General features: G+C 54.9%; 1 protein-coding gene across 1 annotated transcript in view; it reads right to left on the bottom strand.

The window, feature by feature from the left end:
* Positions 1-13,932, bottom strand: part of LOC134055553 (structural maintenance of chromosomes protein 1A) — a 33,993-nt gene extending 20,061 nt beyond the window's left edge. The window contains exons 1-11 of the mRNA XM_062511954.1: positions 13,800-13,932; positions 12,982-13,170; positions 12,010-12,122; positions 9,865-10,068; positions 8,885-9,123; positions 7,699-7,957; positions 7,299-7,439; positions 7,131-7,213; positions 6,434-6,641; positions 4,270-4,455; positions 2,239-2,418 (exon numbers count right to left, since the gene is read on the bottom strand). Coding sequence (XP_062367938.1) covers positions 2,239-2,418; positions 4,270-4,455; positions 6,434-6,641; positions 7,131-7,213; positions 7,299-7,439; positions 7,699-7,957; positions 8,885-9,123; positions 9,865-10,068; positions 12,010-12,122; positions 12,982-13,170; positions 13,800-13,908 — 1,911 coding nt within the window. The 5' untranslated portion in view covers positions 13,909-13,932. The remainder of the gene's footprint in view (positions 1-2,238; positions 2,419-4,269; positions 4,456-6,433; positions 6,642-7,130; positions 7,214-7,298; positions 7,440-7,698; positions 7,958-8,884; positions 9,124-9,864; positions 10,069-12,009; positions 12,123-12,981; positions 13,171-13,799) is intronic.
* Positions 13,933-18,315: the final 4,383 nt, after the last annotated feature.

Raw genomic sequence — 18,315 nt, 5'->3', positions numbered from 1 at the left:
CCAGGGGACATCAGGGACAGCCAGGGGACATCGGGGACATCAGGGACAGCCAGGGGACATCGGGGACAGCCAGGGGACACTGGGGACAGCCAGGGGACATCGGGGACAGCCAGGGGACATCAGGGACAGCCAGGGGACATCGGGGACAGCCAGGGGACACTGGGGACAGCCAGGGGACATCGGGGACATCAGGGACAGCCAGGGGACATCGGGGACAGCCAGGGGACACTGGGGACATCAGGGACAGCCAGGGGACATCGGGGACATCAGGGACAGCCAGGGGACATCGGGGACAGCCAGGGGACACTGGGGACATCGGGGACAGCCAGGGGACATCGGGGACATCGGGGACAGCCAGGGGACATCGGGGACAGCCAGGGGACACTGGGGACATCGGGGACAGCCAGGGGACATCGGGGACATCGGGGACAGCCAGGGGACATCGGGGACAGCCAGGGGACATCGGGGACATCAGGGACATCAGGGGACATCGGGGACAGCCAGGGGACATCGGGGACAGCCAGGGGACATCGGGGACATCAGGGACAGCCAGGGGACACTGGGGACAGCCAGGGGACATCAGGGACAGCCAGGGGACATCGGGGACATCAGGGACAGCCAGGGGACACTGGGGACACTGGGGACATCAGGGACAGCCAGGGGACACTGGGGACAGCCAGGGGACACTGGGGACATCGGGGACAGCCAGGGGACATTGGGGACAGCCAGGGGACATCGGGGACATCGGGGACAGCCAGGTGACATTGGGGACATCAGGGACAGCCAGGGGACACTGGGGACAGCCAGGGGACATCAGGGACAGCCAGGAGACATCGGGGACATCGGGGACAGCCAGGGGACATTGGGGACAGCCAGGGGACAGCCAGGTGACATTGGGGACAGCCAGGGGACATCGGGGACAGCCAGGGGACATTGGGGACATCGGGGACAGCCAGGTGACATTGGGGACATCAGGGACATCAGGGGACACTGGGGACAGCCAGGGGACACTGGGGACAGCCAGGGGACAGCCAGGTGACATTGGGGACAGCCAGGGGACACTGGGGACAGCCAGGTGACATTGGGGACACTGGGGACATCAGGGGACACTGGGGACATGGGGGCTGTTTTGGGGTATTCTCACACTGATTTTCACACTGGTTTTGTTGTATTTTCTCACTGGTTTGGGGTTATTTTCACACTGGTTTTGGGGTGCTTTGGGGTATTTTCTCACTGGTTTTGGGGTATTTTTGGGCTGTTTTTCAGGCTGTTTTTGCAGCAGTTTGGAGGTTGTTTTGGGGCAGTTTGGGGCCGGTTTTAAGATATTTTTAGGTCATTTCCGGGTACTTCTGGGCTGATTTCAGGCTGGTTCTGGGGTGTTTTGGGGGGGATTTCAGGCCAGTTTTTGGGTATTTCTGTCATGATTTCAGGCCAGTTTTTTGGGCTGATTAAAGGCCACTTTTGGGGTGACTCCAGGCCATTTCTGGGGTATTTCCGGGATGATTTCCAAGCATTTTTTTGGGGCACTCCTGGGGTGATTTGCAAGCATTTTTTTGGGGGTATTCCTGGGGTGACTCCAGGCCATTTTTGGGACACTCCTGGGGTCACTCCAGGCCATTTTTGGGACACTCCTGGGGTGACTCCAGGCCATTTTTGGGGCACTCCTGGGGTCACTCCAGGCCATTTCTGGGGTATTTCTGGGGTGATTTCCAAGCATTTTTTTGGGGGGTATTCCTGGGGTGACTCCAGGCCGGTTCTGGGGCACTCCTGGGGTCACTCCAGGCTGTTTTTGGGGCACTCCTGGGGTGATTTCCAAGCATTTTTTTGGGGGGTATTCCTGGGGTGACTCCAGGCTGGTTCTGGGGCACTCCTGGGGTGATTTCCAAGCATTTTTTTGGGGCATTCCTGGGGTGTTTTCTAAGCATTTTTTGGGGGGTATTCCTGGGGTGACTCCAGGCCAGTTCTGGGGCACTCCTGGGGTGACTCCAGGTCGTTTTTAGGGCATTCCTGGGGTGACTCCAGGCCATTTTTGGGGCATTCCTGGGGTGATTTCTAAGCATTTTTGGGGGGTATTCCTGGGGTGACTCCAGGCCGGATCTGGGGCACTCCTGGGGTGACTCCAGGCCGGTTCTGGGGCACTCCTGGGGTGACTCCAGGCCGGATCTGGGGCACTCCTGGGGTGACTCCAGGCCGGATCTGGGGCACTCCTGGGGTGACTCCAGGACGGATCTGGGGCACCTTGTGCCTCTGGTGGCCCCCGAAGGCGATCCTGCGCGCGTCCTCCACGTTGTCGCAGACCAGCGCGTTCCCGCAGGCGAACTGCAGCGCCTTCTTGATGTGGGGCGGCTCGTAGCGGATCACGTCGATCACCAGCTTGGCCCCGCGCAGCTCCCGCAGCTTCTCGTCCGTGGGCTTCACCTGGATACCAGAAACGGGAGTTAAAAATCCCAAAAACGCGGTCACGATCTGAGATCGGGCTCAGAATATCAAAAGTTGGGGTTAAATCATAAACATTTGGGGTTAAAAACACAAAATGGGCAACCAAATTCCTTCCCGCAGCTTCTTGTCTTTGGGTTTCACCTGAAATCCTAAAATGTTGGGGTTAAGAACCCAAAAATAGGGTCACGATCTGAGATCGGGGTTAGAATCTCAAAATTTGGCGTTAAAAACCCAAAATGGGCACCCAAATTCCTTCCTGCAGCTTCTTTTCTTTGGGTTTCACCTGAAATCCTAAAATTTTGGGGTTAAGAACTCAAAACTGGAGTCACGATCTGAGATCGGGGTTAGAATCTCAAAATTTGGGGTTAAATCTCCAACATTTGGGGTTAAAAACACAAAATGGGCACCCAAATTCCTTCCTGCAGCTTCTTGTCTTTGGGTTTCACCTGAAATCCTAAAATTTTGGGGTTAAGAACTCAAAACTGGAGTCACGATCTGAGATCGGGGTTAGAATATCAAAATTTGGGGTTAAAAACCCAAAATGGGCACCCAAACCCTGTTCTACAGCTTCTTGCCTGTGGGCTTCACCTGGATGTCAAAATTTTGGGGTTAAGAAGCTAAAAATGGGCACCCAAACCTTGTCCCAGAGCTTCTTGTCACTGGGTTTCACCTGAAACCCAGAATTTGGGGTTAAGAACCCAATAATGGGGTCACGATCTGAGATCGGGGTCAGAATATCAAAATTTGGGGTTAAAAACACAAAATGGGCACCCAAATTCCTTCCTGCAGCTTCTTGTCTTTGGGTTTCACCTGAAATCCTAAAATTTGGGAATTCTAAACCCAAAACGGACACCTAAACCCTTTCCTGCTGCTCCTCATCCTTGGTTTCCACCTAAATCCCAAAATTTGGGGTTAAAAACACAAAAATGGGGTCAAGATCTGAGATTGGGGTCAGAATCTCAAAATTTGGGGTAGAACCCCCACATTTGGGGTTAAAAACCCAAATTGGGCACCCAAATTCTTTCCTGCAGTGTCTCATTGCTGGGTTTCACCTGAAATCCCAAAATTTGGGAATTATAAACCCAAAAATAGGGTCCTGATGCCAAATTTGGACAGAATCACAAATACGTGGGGTCAAATCCCAAAATTTGGGGTTAAAAACCCAAAATGGTGCCAAAATTTCCCCCTGCAGATCCCGCAGCTCCTCATCCTTGGTTTCACCAAAATCCCAGAAATTTGGGGTTAAGAACCCAAAAATGGTGTCACGATCTGAGATTGGGGTCAGAATCCCAAAATTTGGGGTGAAAACCCCAAAATGGACACCTAAATTCCTTCCTGCAGCTTCAGCCCCCAAAACCCAATTTAGGGTTTTTCCCGCCCCCCACACCCCATTTAGCATTTCTCCTTACCCTATAACCCCATTTGGGGATTCCTCTCTCCCCCATCCCCCAGACCCATTTGGGGATTCCTCCCTCCCCCATCCCCCAGACCCATTTTGGGATTCTTCCTTCCCCCCACCCCCAGACCCATTTTGGGATTCTTCCTTCCCCCCACCCCCAGACCCATTTTGGGATTCCTCCCTCCCCCATCCCCCAGACCCCTTTTGGGATTCCTCTCTCCCCCCAACCCCCAGACCCATTTTAGGATTCCTCCCTCCCCCATCCCCCAGACCCATTTTGGGATTCCTCCCTCCCCCATCCCCCAGACCCATTTTGGGATTCCTCTCTCCCCCATCCCCCAGACCCATTTTGGGATTCCTCCCTCCCCCATCCCCCAGACCCATTTTGGGATTCCTCCCTCCCCCATCCCAGTCCCATCTGGGGTACCCACCTCGAGGTAGTCGAGGGGCAGGAAGGTCTCGGGCTCCCCGCGCTGCTCCTTGATGTACTGGATGCAATCCCGGCCCGTCTTCTCCGAGTCCACGATGATGGCGTCCATGTTCTTCCCCAGCACCTTGGTCACGGCGATCTGGTACTTCTTCTGGGTGGGCTGGCACAGGTCAATGAGCCTGCCATACTGTGTGGGGTTATGGGGTCACTCACAGACCGTGTGGGGTTATGGGGTCACTCACACACCGTGTGGGGTTATGGGGTCACTCACAGACCGTGTGGGGTTATGGGGTCACTCACACACCGTGTGGGGTCATGGGGTCACTCACAGACCGTGTGGGGTTATGGGGTCACTCACACACCGTGTGGGGTCATGGGGTCACTCACACACCGTGTGGGGTCATGGGGTCACTCACAGACCGTGTGGGGTTATGGGGTCACTCACAGACCGTGTGGGGTCATGGGGTCACTCACACACCGTGTGGGGTTATGGGGTCACTCACAGACCGTGTGGGGTTATGGGGTCACTCACACACTGTGTGGGGTTATGGGGTCACTCACAGACCGTGTGGGGTCATGGGGTCACTCACAGACCGTGTGGGGTCATGGGGTCACTCACACACCGTGTGGGGTTATGGGGTCACTCACACACCGTGTGGGGTTATGGGGTCACTCACAGACCGTGTGGGGTTATGGGGTCACTCACAGACCGTGTGGGGTCATGGGGTCACTCACAGACCGTGTGGGGTCATGGGGTCACTTACACACTGTGTGGGGTTATGGGGTCACTCACACACCGTGTGGGGTCATGGGGTCACTCACACACCGTGTGGGGTTATGGGGTCACTCACAGACCGTGTGGGGTCATGGGGTCACTCACAGACCGTGTGGGGTTATGGGGTCACTCACACACCGTGTGGGGTCATGGGGTCACTCACACACCGTGTGGGGTCATGGGGTCACTCACACACCGTGTGGGGTCATGGGGTCACTCACAGACCGTGTGGGGTCATGGGGTCACTCACAGACCGTGTGGGGTTATGGGGTCACTCACAGACCGTGTGGGGTCATGGGGTCACTCACACACCGTGTGGGGTTATGGGGTCACTCACAGACCGTGTGGGGTTATGGGGTCACTCACACACCGTGTGGGGTTATGGGGTCACTCACAGACCGTGTGGGGTTATGGGGTCACTCACACACCGTGTGGGGTTATGGGGTCACTCACACACCGTGTGGGGTTATGGGGTCACTCACAGACCGTGTGGGGTCATGGGGTCACTCACATACTGTGTGGGGTTATGGGGTCACTCACGGGGTCAGGGATGTGTCCTGTGGGGCTGGGTTCTTCTGGGGGGGCTGGCACAGGTCAATGAGCCTGCCAGAGTTTTTGGGTCACTCTTTTGGGGTTTTGGGGCAGTTTTTTGGGGCACACAATGGGGTTTTAGGGCAGTTCCTGGGTCACCCTTTTGGGGTTTTCGGGCAGTTCCTGGGTCACTCTTTTGGGGTTTTGGGGAAGTTTTTTGGGGCACACAATGGGGTTTTCGGGCAGTTCCTGGGTCACTCTTTTGGGGTTTTGGGGCAGTTTTTTGGGGCACACAATGGGGTTTTTGGGCAGTTCCTGGGTCACTCTTTTGGGGTTTTGGGGCAGTTTTTTGGGGCACACAATGGGGTTTTAGGGCAGTTCCTGGGTCACTCTTTTGGGGTTTTGGGGCAGTTTTTTGGGGCACACAATGGGGTTTTAGGGCAGTTCCTGGGTCACTCTTTTGGGGTTTTGGGGAAGTTTTTTGGGGCACACAATGGGGTTTTCGGGCAGTTCCTGGGTCACTCTTTTGGGGTTTTGGGGAAGTTTTTTGGGGCACACAATGGGGTTTTCGGGCAGTTCCTGGGTCACTCTTTTGGGGTTTTGGGGAAGTTTTTTGGGGCACACAATGGGGTTTTCGGGCAGTTCCTGGGTCACTCTTTTGGGGTTTTGGGGCAGTTTTTTGGGGCACACACGTGGGGTTTTCGGGCAGTTTTTTGGGGCACGCACATGGGGTTTTCGGGCAGTTCCTGGGTCACTCTTTTGGGGTTTTGGGGCAGTTTTTTGGGGCACACAATGGGGTTTTAGGGCAGTTCCTGGGTCACTCTCCTGGGGTTTGGGCCAGTTTTGGGGCTGCCCTCACCACAGAGCCGGGGTAGAGGCGTTTGATGCTGTCCATGATCTCGGCCTTGCGCTGCTGCCTGCTGCTCTCCTGGCGGTCGATGCGCGCGTCCCCGAGCTGCTCCATCACCTGGTTCAGCTCCTTGTTGATCTCGTCGATGCGGCGCTTGGCCAGCTCCACCTCCTCGGTCAGCTCGCCCTCCAGGCGCTTCTGCTCCTCCAGGGACTGCCTGGAGGGGAAAAGGGGATTTGGGGGGAGAAATGTGGGATTTGGGGGGGCTGATCCCAGCTCCTAGAGCCACTTCTGCACCTCCAGGGACTGACTGAGGGAGGGAAATGGAGATCTGGGGTGATTTGGGGAGTCAATCCCAGCTCCTAGAGCCACTTCAGCCCCACTGGGGACAGGGCTGGGGACATGGGGACCCCTCAGGAATCCATTTAGGAACCTCCAGCCCCACTGGGGACAGGGCTGGGGACATGGGGTCCCCTCAAGGGCCCCCTTAGGGACACTCTGGGGACCACCCTGGGGACACTCTGGGGACCCCCCTGCCCCCCCGGGGACACTCTGGGGACCCCCCTGCCCCCCCGGGGACACTCTGGGGACCCCCCTGGGGACACTCTGGGGACCCCCAGCCCCCATTAGGGACACTCTGGGGACCCCCAGCCCCCCTTAGGGACACTCTGGGGACCCCCAGCCCCCCCGGGGACAAGGCACCCACTTGCTGGTGGCAATGTACTCCTCGAGTTTCTCGATGCGCTTCTGGTTCTCCTCGATCTCCCGCAGCTTCTGCTTGATCTTGGCCTGGGGACGGCGGGGACAGAGGGCTCAGAGGGACAGGAGGGCACAGGAAGGACTGCGGGGACAATCTGGGGACCCCCCAGCTCACCTCAGTCTCCACCTTCTTCCTCTCCTCCAGGTCCAGCCGGTCCTGGTCAGCCTTTTGGTCACGGTTGAACTTCTCGAGCTCCTGGGCCAGCGTGGCCGCGCGTTTGCTTGCCTCCTCCTTCAGCCGGTGGTACTTCTTCACCTGGGCAGGCACACCTGGCTCAGCACACCTGGAGGGGCCCTCCTGGGGTCCAGGGAGCCCTCCCCAGATCCCACAAGATCAGCACACCTGGCTCAGCACACCTGGATCCAGGGATTCTTCCCAGATCCCACAAGATCAGCACACCTGGATCAGCCTCCTGGGACCCAGGGAGCCCAAATCCCACCTGGCCCATCCATACCTGGTTCAGATCTCTCCTCCTGTCTCCCCAAATCCCAAACCCCACGGGATCACCCCATACCTGGTTCTCCTCCAGGGTCAGGTCCCTCCCCTGGCTCTGGCTCTCCTCCTCCATGCGCTCCTCGAACTCCTGCCGGGATTTTTCCACGGACAGCATCTCCTTCTCCAGCTCATCCATGTCTGCCTTGCGTTTCTTGTACTGCTTCTGGGCGTTCTGCAGCGACTTCCGGGCTGCCTCCAGCTTCTTGATCTTGTGGGACGTGTTCTCCTTGGCCTTGATGTACTGGGGCCGCTTCTGGTTCAGCTCCGAGTCCTTCTCCCTGCACAAAAACCCCACATGAATCCCCTCCCTGCTTTTGGAGTGGTGCTGGTGCCTGGTTTTGGGGTTTGCTGAATCCTTCCCCCCTCCCCACACTGGGATAATCCCACGGGGGAAGCAGCAGGAGGGTGCTGGGGGAGGAGTTTTATGGATGTTCCCAAAATTAACGGGTCCCAAGAGATTTGGGATTGGTTTTGGAGCAGTGCTGGGAACTGGGGGAACTGGTCTGTGGAGTTCAGGATCCCAGCAGGTAGAGAAGAAATTCTGGATGTTCCCAGAATTAACGGGTCCTGAGAGGTTTGGGATTGCCTTTGGAGCAGTGCTGGAAACTGGGCACACTGGGCAAACTGGTCTGTGGGGTTTGCAGGTGGGTTTTCCCACCAGGCAGGGAAGAATTTCCCAGTTTTGGGGTGGTACCGGTGCCCAGTTTTGGGGTTTGGTGAATCCTTCCCTTCCCATTTTGGAGCCATTCCCCTATGGAGACAGGCTGGGGAAGTTGGGATTGTCCAACTGGGATGAGATTTGGAACCACCTGGTGTGGGAAGGCTCCCTGCCCATGGAAAACAGGGGTTGCCATGGTCTTTAATCCCATTTTTAAACATTCCTCCCAAACCATTCCAGGTTTGTGGACCCTCTCTGTCACAGAGACAGGCTGGGAAAGTTGGGAATGTCCAGCTGGGAAAGCTGGGATGAGATTTGGAACCACCCAGTCTGGGAAGAAGTTTCCCTGCCCAGGGCAGAAGGGATGGACTGGACCCAGACAGATTTCCCAGACCAGCACCCCCCAAATCCCAGCGCCCCCCAAATCCCAGCGCCCCCCAAAGCCCAGCGGCCCCCAAAGCCCAGCGCCCCCCAAATCCCAGCGCCCCCCAAAGCCCAGCGCCCCCCAAAGCCCAGCGCCCCCCAAATCTCAGCACTCCAGGCTCACTTGATCTCCTTCTCAATCTGCTGCTGCTCCCTCATCATCTTGCCCAGCTCCTTCTTGCGGTCCTTGAGCTCATCCTCCACCCTGTCCATCCTCTTCTTGTCCTTGTCGATCTCCCGGTTCTTCAGCCCCAGCTCCTTGTTGAGTTTCTCGATCTCGGCCTCGTTGTGGAAGAGTTTGAAGAGCTGCAGCTGCACCTGAGCCCGAACCACCTCGTCCTTGAGGCGCTGGTACCGATCGGCCTGCGGGGAGGGACAGGGACAGGGCCAGGTGGGACAGGGCCAGGGGGGACAGGGCCAGGGGGGACAGGGCCAGGGGGGACAGGGCCAGGGGCCATGGGGGCCTGGTTCTGTCCAAGAGCTCCTCAATCCCAGGAACTGGGCCTGGTTCTGTCCAGGAGTTTCCTGACCCCTGGGTCTGTCCAGAACCTTCCCCAGGCCTGGGGCTGGAGCTTTCTGAGCCTGGGATTTGACCTTGGGTCTGTCTAGGAGCTTCCCCAGTTCAGGGCTTGGACCTGGGGTCTGTCCAGAGCCTTTCTGACCCCTGCTGTGTCCAGAACCTTCCCAAAGCCCTGGCTGTGTCCAGGAGCTCCCCACAGCCCTGGGTCTATCCAGGAGCTCCCCAAAGCCCTGGCTCTGTCCAGGAGCTCCCCACAGCCCTGGGTCTATCCAGGAGTTCCCCACAGCCCAGGGTGTGTCCAGGAGCTCCCCACAGCCCTGGGTGTCTCCAGGAGCTCCCCACAGCCCTGGCTCTGTCCAGAACGTTCCCCAAGGCCCTATCCAGAACCTTCCTGACCTCCAGCTCTGTCCAGGAGTCTCCTAACCCCTGGCTGTGTTCAGGAGTTTTCCAAGCCCTGTCTCTCTCCAGGACCCTCCTCACCCCCGGCTCTTTCCAGAACCTTCCCAGCCCGGCCCTGTGCAGGAGTTCCCTGAGCCCTGGGTCCATCCAGAACGTTCCCCAGCCCCGGCTCTGAGCATTCCCACCTCCTCCTTCTCCTGCTTGGCCTCCTTGCGCTCAGCAGCGATGTTCTTCTTGCGGTGGTAGTTGAACTGCGTGTCCTCCTCAGCCTTCACCATCTCCTTCTTGCGCTTGTCGTACTCGGGGGCCAGCTCCCCCGAGCGGCTGATCTCCTCAAACAGGGCCGTGCGCTCCTTGGGGTTCTTCATGGCGATGGACTCCACTGCTCCCTGGACAACGGCATCACAGACGTTCCCCGATCCCCTAATCCCTGCCAGGGACGTTCCCAAATCCCCTAATCCCTGCCAGGGACATTCCCCGATCCCCTAATCCCTGCCAGGGACGTTCCCTGACCCCCGAATCCCTGCCAGGGACGTTCCCCGATCCCCTAATCCCTGCCAGGGACGTTCCCCGACCCCCGAATCCCTGCCAGGGACGTTCCCTGACCCCCTAATCCCTGCCAGGGACGTTCCCCGACCCCCTAATCCCTGCCAGGGACGTTCCCCGACCCCCTAATCCCTGCCAGGGACGTTCCCTGACCCCCTAATCCCTGCCAGGGACATTCCCCGATCCCCTAATCCCTGCCAGGGACGTTCCCTGACCCCCTAATCCCTGCCAGGGACATTCCCCGATCCCCTAATCCCTGCCAGGGACGTTCCCTGACTCCCTAATCCCTGCCAGGGACGTTCCCCGACCCCCTAATCCCTGCCAGGGACGTTCCCTGACTCCCTAATCCCTGCCAGGGACGTTCCCCGATCCCCTAATCCCTGCCAGGGACGTTCCCAAATCCCCTAATCCCTGCCAGGGACGTTCCCCGACCCCCTAATCCCTGCCAGGGACGTTCCCTGACCCCCTAATCCCTGCCAGGGACGTTCCCAAATCCCTGATTCCCTGCCAGGGATGTTCCTCAATCCCTGAATCCCTGCCAGGGACGTTCCCCAATCCCGAATCCCTGACAGGGACGTTCCTCAATCCCCTAATCCCTGCCAGGGATGTTCCCAAATCCCTGAATCCCTGCCAGGGATGTTCCTAAATCCTAAAATAGAATCCCCTGAGAGGGATCCCTAAATCCAAAAATGGAATCCCTCAATCCCTGAGACAGATCCCTAAATCCAAAAATGGAATCCCTAAATCCCTGAGAGAGATCCATAAATCCCTGAGAGGGATCCCTAAATCCTAAAATGGAATCATTAAATCCTAAAATGGAATTTCTAAATCCCTGAGAGGGATCCCTAACGCCCAAAATGGAACCCCTAAATCCCTGTGGATGTCCTCGTGCACTCCCTGGGGTCCTTCACAGCCAGGGATTCCCTGGCACCCTGGGAAAAGGGGATCCCCAAATCCCTGTGGGGAGGGGAGATCGGGGAGACCCTATCCCCAAATTCCCATGGGGAGGTCTGGGGTCTCTCTCAGGGAAGGGGAGGGACAGACCCCCTCCCTCAGCACCTCGGGGTCCTCTATGGGGCCAGGGGGGTCCCCAAATCCCCAGGGGGGACTGGGGGATCCCTTTGGGAGGGGAGATGAAGGAGACCCCCCCCAGATCATCATGGGATACCCCAATGCCTGGGAGCACAAAAACTCCCAAAAACCTGCACACCCTGCTCCAACATTCCTGTGGACCTACATGGGACCCCCCAAAACCCCCCCAAACCCCAAAATCCCCTCAAAACTGACCCCAAACCCCGAAACCCCCTCAAAACTGACCCCAAACCCCAAAATCCCCCCAACATCTCCCCCACACCCCGAAATGCCCCCAAAACTGACCCCAAACCCCCAAATCCCCCCAAAACCATAAAATCCACTCAAAACTGACCCCAAACCTCCAAATGACCCCAAAACCCAAAATCCCCTCAAAACCATAAAATCCACTCAAAACTGACCTCAAACCTCCAAATGCCCCCAAAACCCAAAATCCCCTCAAAACTGACCCCAAACCCCAAAATCCCCTCAAAACTGATCCAAAACCCCCAAATCCCTCCAACACCTCCCCCAAACCCCCAAATCCCCCCAAAACTGACCCCAAACCACAAAATCCCCTCAAAACTGACCCCCAATCTCCCCAAAACCTCCCCCAAACCCTACTATCCCCCCCCATAACCCCCTCAAATCCTCCCCCAAACCCCATTATCCCCCCCAAAAACCTCCTCAAAACCCCCCCCCCAAACCCCCACCTGGAAGACGAGGAAGTTCCTGGCCTTGATGAGGATTCCCAACTTCTCCAGCTCCTCGCTGTACTCACTCAGCTGCACCACCCGGTTGTTGATCTTGTACTCTGAGGAGCTGCCTGGGATGGGCAATTTGGGGGGTCAGGGGGGCTCCCCCAAACCCTAAACACCCCAAAATGTGCCCCCTTTGCACCCACACTGATGTAGGCAAATGTGTGCTCATGGTCCCCAAAATCCACAGGTTTCCCCCAAAAATCCGAAGCTTTCCTCCCAATAGCTGAAGGTTTCCCCCAAAAACCTGAAGGTTTCCCCCAAAAATTTGAAGGTTTCCCCCAAAAATTTGAAGGTTTAGCCCAAAAATCCGAGGGTTTCCCCCAAAATCCTCAAGCTTCCCCCCAAAACCAGAAGATTTCTCCCCCAAATCCATGTGTTTCACCCCAAAATCTGCAAGTTCCTCCTCAAAATCCTTAGGCCGCCCCCAAAAATCTGAAGGCTTCCCCCCAAAATCTGCAGGTTTCACCCAAAATCCAAAGGTTTAGCCCCAAAATCCACAGGTTTCCCCCCAAAACCCGCAGGTTTTCCCCCAAAATCCCAAAGTTTTCCCCAAAAATCCCAAAGTTTTCCCCAAAAAATTGGCAGGTTTTCCCCCAAAATCCGGGGGTTTTCCCCCCAAAATTCGAAGCTTTACCCCCAAAACCCGAAGATTTCTCCCCAAAATCTGAAAATTTCTCCCCAAAATCCGAAGGTTTCCCCACAAGATCCTCAGGTTCCCCCCCAAAACCCGCAGGTTTCCCCTCAAAATCCCAAAGTTTCCCCCTACAAATTGGCAGGCCTTCCCCCCCAAATTAGAAGCTTTACCCCCAAAATCCTCAAGCTTCCCCCCAAAACCCCGCGGGTTTCCCCCCAGAATCCTCAAGCTTCCCCCCAAAACCCGCGGCTTTCCCCCCAGAATCCTCGGCTTTCCCCCGAAGCACGCACCCACGATGACGCGGGCGAAGGTGCGGTCCTCGGCGCCCTCCTCCGAGTACACCATGCTGACGAAGGCGCGGCTGGCCGCGGGTTTCCCCACCGGAGCTCCGTGGATCAGATCCCGCAGAGTCTTCACCCGCAGGTTGCTCGTCTTCTCCCCCAGCACGAAACTGATGGCGTCCATCAGGTTGGATTTACCTGGGACGGGGCGACACGGGGAGGGACTTCAGGAGATGGGGGGAGCCCCGGGGATTGGGGAGATGGGGGAATGGGAGAGGTGGGAGGGGTGAGGGGGATTGGGGGGAAATGGGGAGGGAAGGGGGGGAGCCCCGGGAATTATTGGGGGATCCTATGGAATGAGGGGGATGTACAGGGAATGGAGGGTTTAAGGGGAAATCAGGGAACGAGGGGCTTGGAGGAAGCCCAGGGAAGTGAGGGGGGACCTCAGGGAAAGAGGGGGGAGGTGAGGGAACAGTCCAGGGAATGGGGGGGGAAGAGCTGAGGGGGGACCCCAGGCTGGGAGGGGGGGCTGTTGGGAATTATTGGGGGACCCCAAAGCTTAGGAGGGACCCCATGGAATGGGGGGAGGACCTCAGGGAAAAAGGAGGGAGCAGAAGAAGGAGCCAAGGGCTTGGGGGAAGCGTGAGCAGGGAGTCCAGGGCGTGAGGGGGGACTGGCTTAGGAGGGACCCCAGGGAACGCGGAATTCTCCGGAGCAGTGAGAGAGGAGGAAGCGGGACCCAGGCGCTGTAAGGAACTCGGGGTCACCCCCCAAACCATCACGGGAGCGGCCTTGATCCCCCCCCGAGAGCCCCCCCCGGGACTCACCGGAGCCATTGGGGCCGATGATGGCGGTGAAGCGGCGGAAGGGCCCGATGATCTGCCGGCCCTTGTACGACTTGAAGTTCTCGATCTCGATGAGCTTTAGGAAGCCCATGGTGGGGATGGGGGGAGTCCCGGGGGTCTGAGGAGGTCTCGGGGGTCTCGGGCCGGGGCCGCGGCCGGAGGGCGGGAAAGCGGCGGCTGCGGCGGCCGCTGAGGGACGGGGCGCTGCGCCTCATGATTGGCTCATGCTGCTGTCACTCTTCGCATTAACCCCGCCTCCTCGTCTCTGATAGGCCAACGGTTTTCAGTGGCGGCTCTGCGGCGGCACGCTTCACGATTGGCTATTGCTGCTATCAATCTTCGCCTTAACCCCGCCGCCTCGTTTCCCATTGGCCGCCGGGTTGAACGCAGGCTTGGTGGCGCCAGAGGGCTCATTTGCATGGAACGTACCAAGTTCGGAGGGGGGAGCAGGGGGAGCAGAGTGCAATGGAGCGCCCCGTGGCCGTGGGAACGGGGGGGAATGGCGGCAAAGGGCGCCGCAAATTGGGGAATTTTCGGAAAATTTTCGGTAAAAATCGGCTTTCTCGGTGATCGGGACAAAAAACTTGGCACAAGACTTATTGCTCGAGGTTTCTTCCATTCAGAATGATTCTATGGTTCTAAGGTTACGAGTTAATCCGTAATAGTAAACAATAACGTGGATCGTGTATTGTTTAAATACGTGTTATTTTTACATTATTCATTGCTCTGGGTGCGTGTATAACTTGCACCAGAATTACAAGGGGTTTATACAGCTTCAATTACATTTTTTCAGTATAACCTAGTAAATCTACACAATATTATAACAATATAACCTAAATCATCGTCTTTTGTGTAATTATGTAACTTCATACCCCCTGAATCACAGGTTTTCGTACCTGTATAACCAGAATCGTAACTTTTATACCAACATAATCGGATAAAAAGTAACTTCATGCACAATGTACCGGGTAGTATTTGGTTAACTAACTACTTAACGCTAAATAAAGAAGAAAGAACTCACCAGGTGAGTAACTTCAGGCACAGGTAAGTGTTGTAGTAATGATAAATTGGCAAATGCGAAGCCAATTAGCCACAAAACACAGCACTGCAGTAAACAAATACCTGCTCTGTTGACACAGGTTTATTTATTTCCAGCCTTTTGGACATCCCTATAATTTATTGTAAACTTAATGTTGGATTGGTTTGTTGTTTAATAGCAGCTGCTGAATCTGAAAATGAACTGAGTGTTCACGATAATCACAGTGATTTGGAATTATTTCCACTTGTTCATCTCTAAACGTTACATAAACGTTGTTACCAAGGGTTTATTAATCCTGCACAAATAAATGGCGCTGTGGATAAAAGTTCATTTTTTACCCAAATACTCTGTGCTCACCTGGACACCCCACACCTGATCCAGGTGTGTGCTCACCTGGGGATTGCACTCTCTGCTATCACTTCCCGCAGGTGACCAAATGTCCCAGGTGATTATTGCACCCCCACCAACCCCTCACAGGGTGAATTTTAACCTCATTTCCCCAAAGATCTCATTTCACCCCAAGGACCCCTCACAGGGTGAATTTCTGCACTCACAAGTTGAATTTTCACCCCACCATCCCCTCACAGGGTGAATTTCCGCACTCACAAGTTGAATTTTCACCCCACCATCCCCTCACAGGGTGAATTTCCACACTCACAAGTTGAATTTTCACCCCACCATCCCCTCACAGGGTGAATTTCTGCACTCACAAGTTGAATTTTCACCCCAAGGACCCCTCACAGGGTGAATTTCTGCACTCACAAGTTGAATTTTCACCCCACCATCCCCTCACAGGGTGAATTTCCGCACTCACAAGTTGAATTTTCACCCCACCATCCCCTCACAGGGTGAATTTCCACACTCACAAGTTGAATTTTCACCCCACCATCCCCTCACAGGGTGAATTTCTGCACTCACAAGTTGAATTTTCACCCCAAGGACCCCTCACAGGGTGAATTTCTGCACTCACAAGTTGAATTTTCACCCCACCATCCCCTCACAGGGTGAATTTCCACACTCACAAGTTGAATTTTCACCCCACCATCCCCTCACAGGGTGAATTTTCACCCCCAGTGTGATAATTGATAAAAGATTTGTGTCAATCATAAAAGCATTAGGGTTTGTCCAAACCAGAATACTTAGGTCTGAAACGAAGCACCGACATGAGATAAACATCTAAGATTGAACTGTTCAGTTTAAATCCCCTGTTATGAATATTCTGGTTTTTAGTAAATTGTATTTGATACCAGTTTGCAAAATGAGGTTTTCCCAGAGCCTGAAAGATTTTGCAAAATCAGATCTCCCGCCTTTGCGTAATCAACTGCAACCTATCTGCTAAGACCAGACTTCCCACTTCTGCTGTTCTTTATCTACCAAAACCAGGTGGTTACTTGACAAATTGTCCGGAGATTTCACACAGCGGTCCCACGGATGTTTTTTTAACCACCACTGCTTACCTGGCAGAATTATGACAACAAAAGAAATTAAGAATTATTGATTACTACAAGGAAAACCATACTCTAGAAAGGAGCTGCAAACCAAGGTTCAACGGAGCGTGGGGTGGGCGCTGACCCCTCACGTTCCCCAGCGCTGCTTGCTCCGTCTATATCAAATAAAGCAACCTAAATTCTGCTAAATATCAAGACTTTTTGTTTCTCATTTATAACACCCAGCAACCCCTCCCAGGTTAAATGTTAAACTCATTTCCCCCACAGCCACCTCCCAAAGCCCACGGATGTCATTTCACCCCCCCATCCCCTCACAGGTTAAATTTTCACCCTCACAGAGTGAATTTTCAGGCCCCCATCCCCTCACAGGGGGAATTTTCACACCCAGAGTGAATTTTCCCCTCACCAACCCCTAAGACTGAATTTTCACCCCCCCATCCCCTCACGGGTTAAATTTTCACCTCATTTTCCCAGTGTCACCTCCCGAACCCCTCAGGTGCCATTTCCCCCTCATGGCCCCCACAGGTTGGACTCCATAATCTCAAAAGTAATTTCTGACCCCGTTAATTCTGTATTTGGCCCCCATCACCCTCACGGGCTCCATCTCCCCCCATTTTCCCCTCACAGACTCCATTTCTCCCCTCAGTTTCCCCCGAACCCCTCAGGTTCCATTTTGCTTTCACCAACCCCTCATGGGCTCCATTTTCCCCTCACCTCCCCCAAGGGCTCCGTTTTCCCCCATTTTTCCCCTCACAGACTCCATCTCCACCTCCTCACCCTCACGGGCTCCATCTCCCCCCATTTTTCCCCTCACAGACTCCATTTCACCTCCTCACCCTCACGGGCTCCATCTCCCCCCATTTTTCCCCTCACAGACTCCATTTCACCTCCTCACCTTCAAGGCCTCCGTTTCCCCCCATTTTTCCCCTCACAGACTCCATTTCACCTCCTCACCTTTAAGGCCTCCGTTTTCCCCCATTTTTCCCCTCACAGACTCCATTTCACCTCCTCACCTTCAAGGGCTCCGTTTCCCCCCATTTTTCCCCTCACCGGCTCCATTTTCTCCCTGAGCTGCCTCCCAAACCCCTCAGGGCCCATTTCTCTCCCCCACCTCCCCAGGGCTCCCTTAAACCCTCTGCAGATCCCAACTAATTTTGTTTATTAAACAATAAAACAGTGAAAATAAGGAAGGGGAAAAAAAAATAACCCTGTAAATACAATGAGAGTGGAAAGAAAAATAAGTCTGTTGGTTTTGTAATGACTGAAATACTCATTAAATAAAAAAACAATGAGAACAGAAAAAAATATTACAAGCCCATAAATATAATGAGAAAAGGTGGAAAAAAATAGTCTGTTTTTTGTTATGGCTGAATGGAATTTCTGAAATCCGTGCTGCCGTCCAAAAACGAGGAATTAACACTGTTTTGACCTGTTTTGGGGGGTCCCAGATCTTGTTTTGGGGGTCCTGGGTGGTCTCAGGACCTGTGTTGGTTGGTCCTGGGTACTCCAGGCTCTGATTTGTGCCTCCCCAAACCGGTGATTTGCCCCTAAAATGGCAAAGTCTCACCCCCATAATGGTTGGACTTCCCCAAAAAATTCCCATCTCTCCCCTAAAATGTCTCTTTTTCCTGCCAAAATTGTCTATATTCCCTAAAATTATCAGGTTCTCCCTGAATTTACTACTTCCTCCCCAAACGTTTTTCAGTTCAACCAAAAACCTCTATTTAGCCGCCAAACCCCCATTTCCTGTTAAAAACACTGATCTATGAGAGAAAAAGAATTTTCCCTTCAAAAATTTTTGATTTTTCCTCTAAAACCTGGAGTTTCTCAGCTCCAAAATTCCTATTTCCCACCAAAAAGATGAATTTTTCCCCTGTAATATTTTTAGTTTTTTTTTTTTTTTTTAAATTTAAATCCAGGGGGAGCTGGGGGGGGGGGGGGGAATGGAGCGGGGGGTGTCTGAGCCACGCCCCTTTTAACGGTCTGGGCGCACCCACGTGATGTTTAACCA

Source organism: Cinclus cinclus, chromosome 33, assembly GCF_963662255.1.
Source record: "Cinclus cinclus chromosome 33, bCinCin1.1, whole genome shotgun sequence".
Classification (NCBI taxonomy): domain Eukaryota; kingdom Metazoa; phylum Chordata; class Aves; order Passeriformes; family Cinclidae; genus Cinclus; species Cinclus cinclus.
This window is presented reverse-complemented; position numbering and strand designations above follow the sequence as displayed.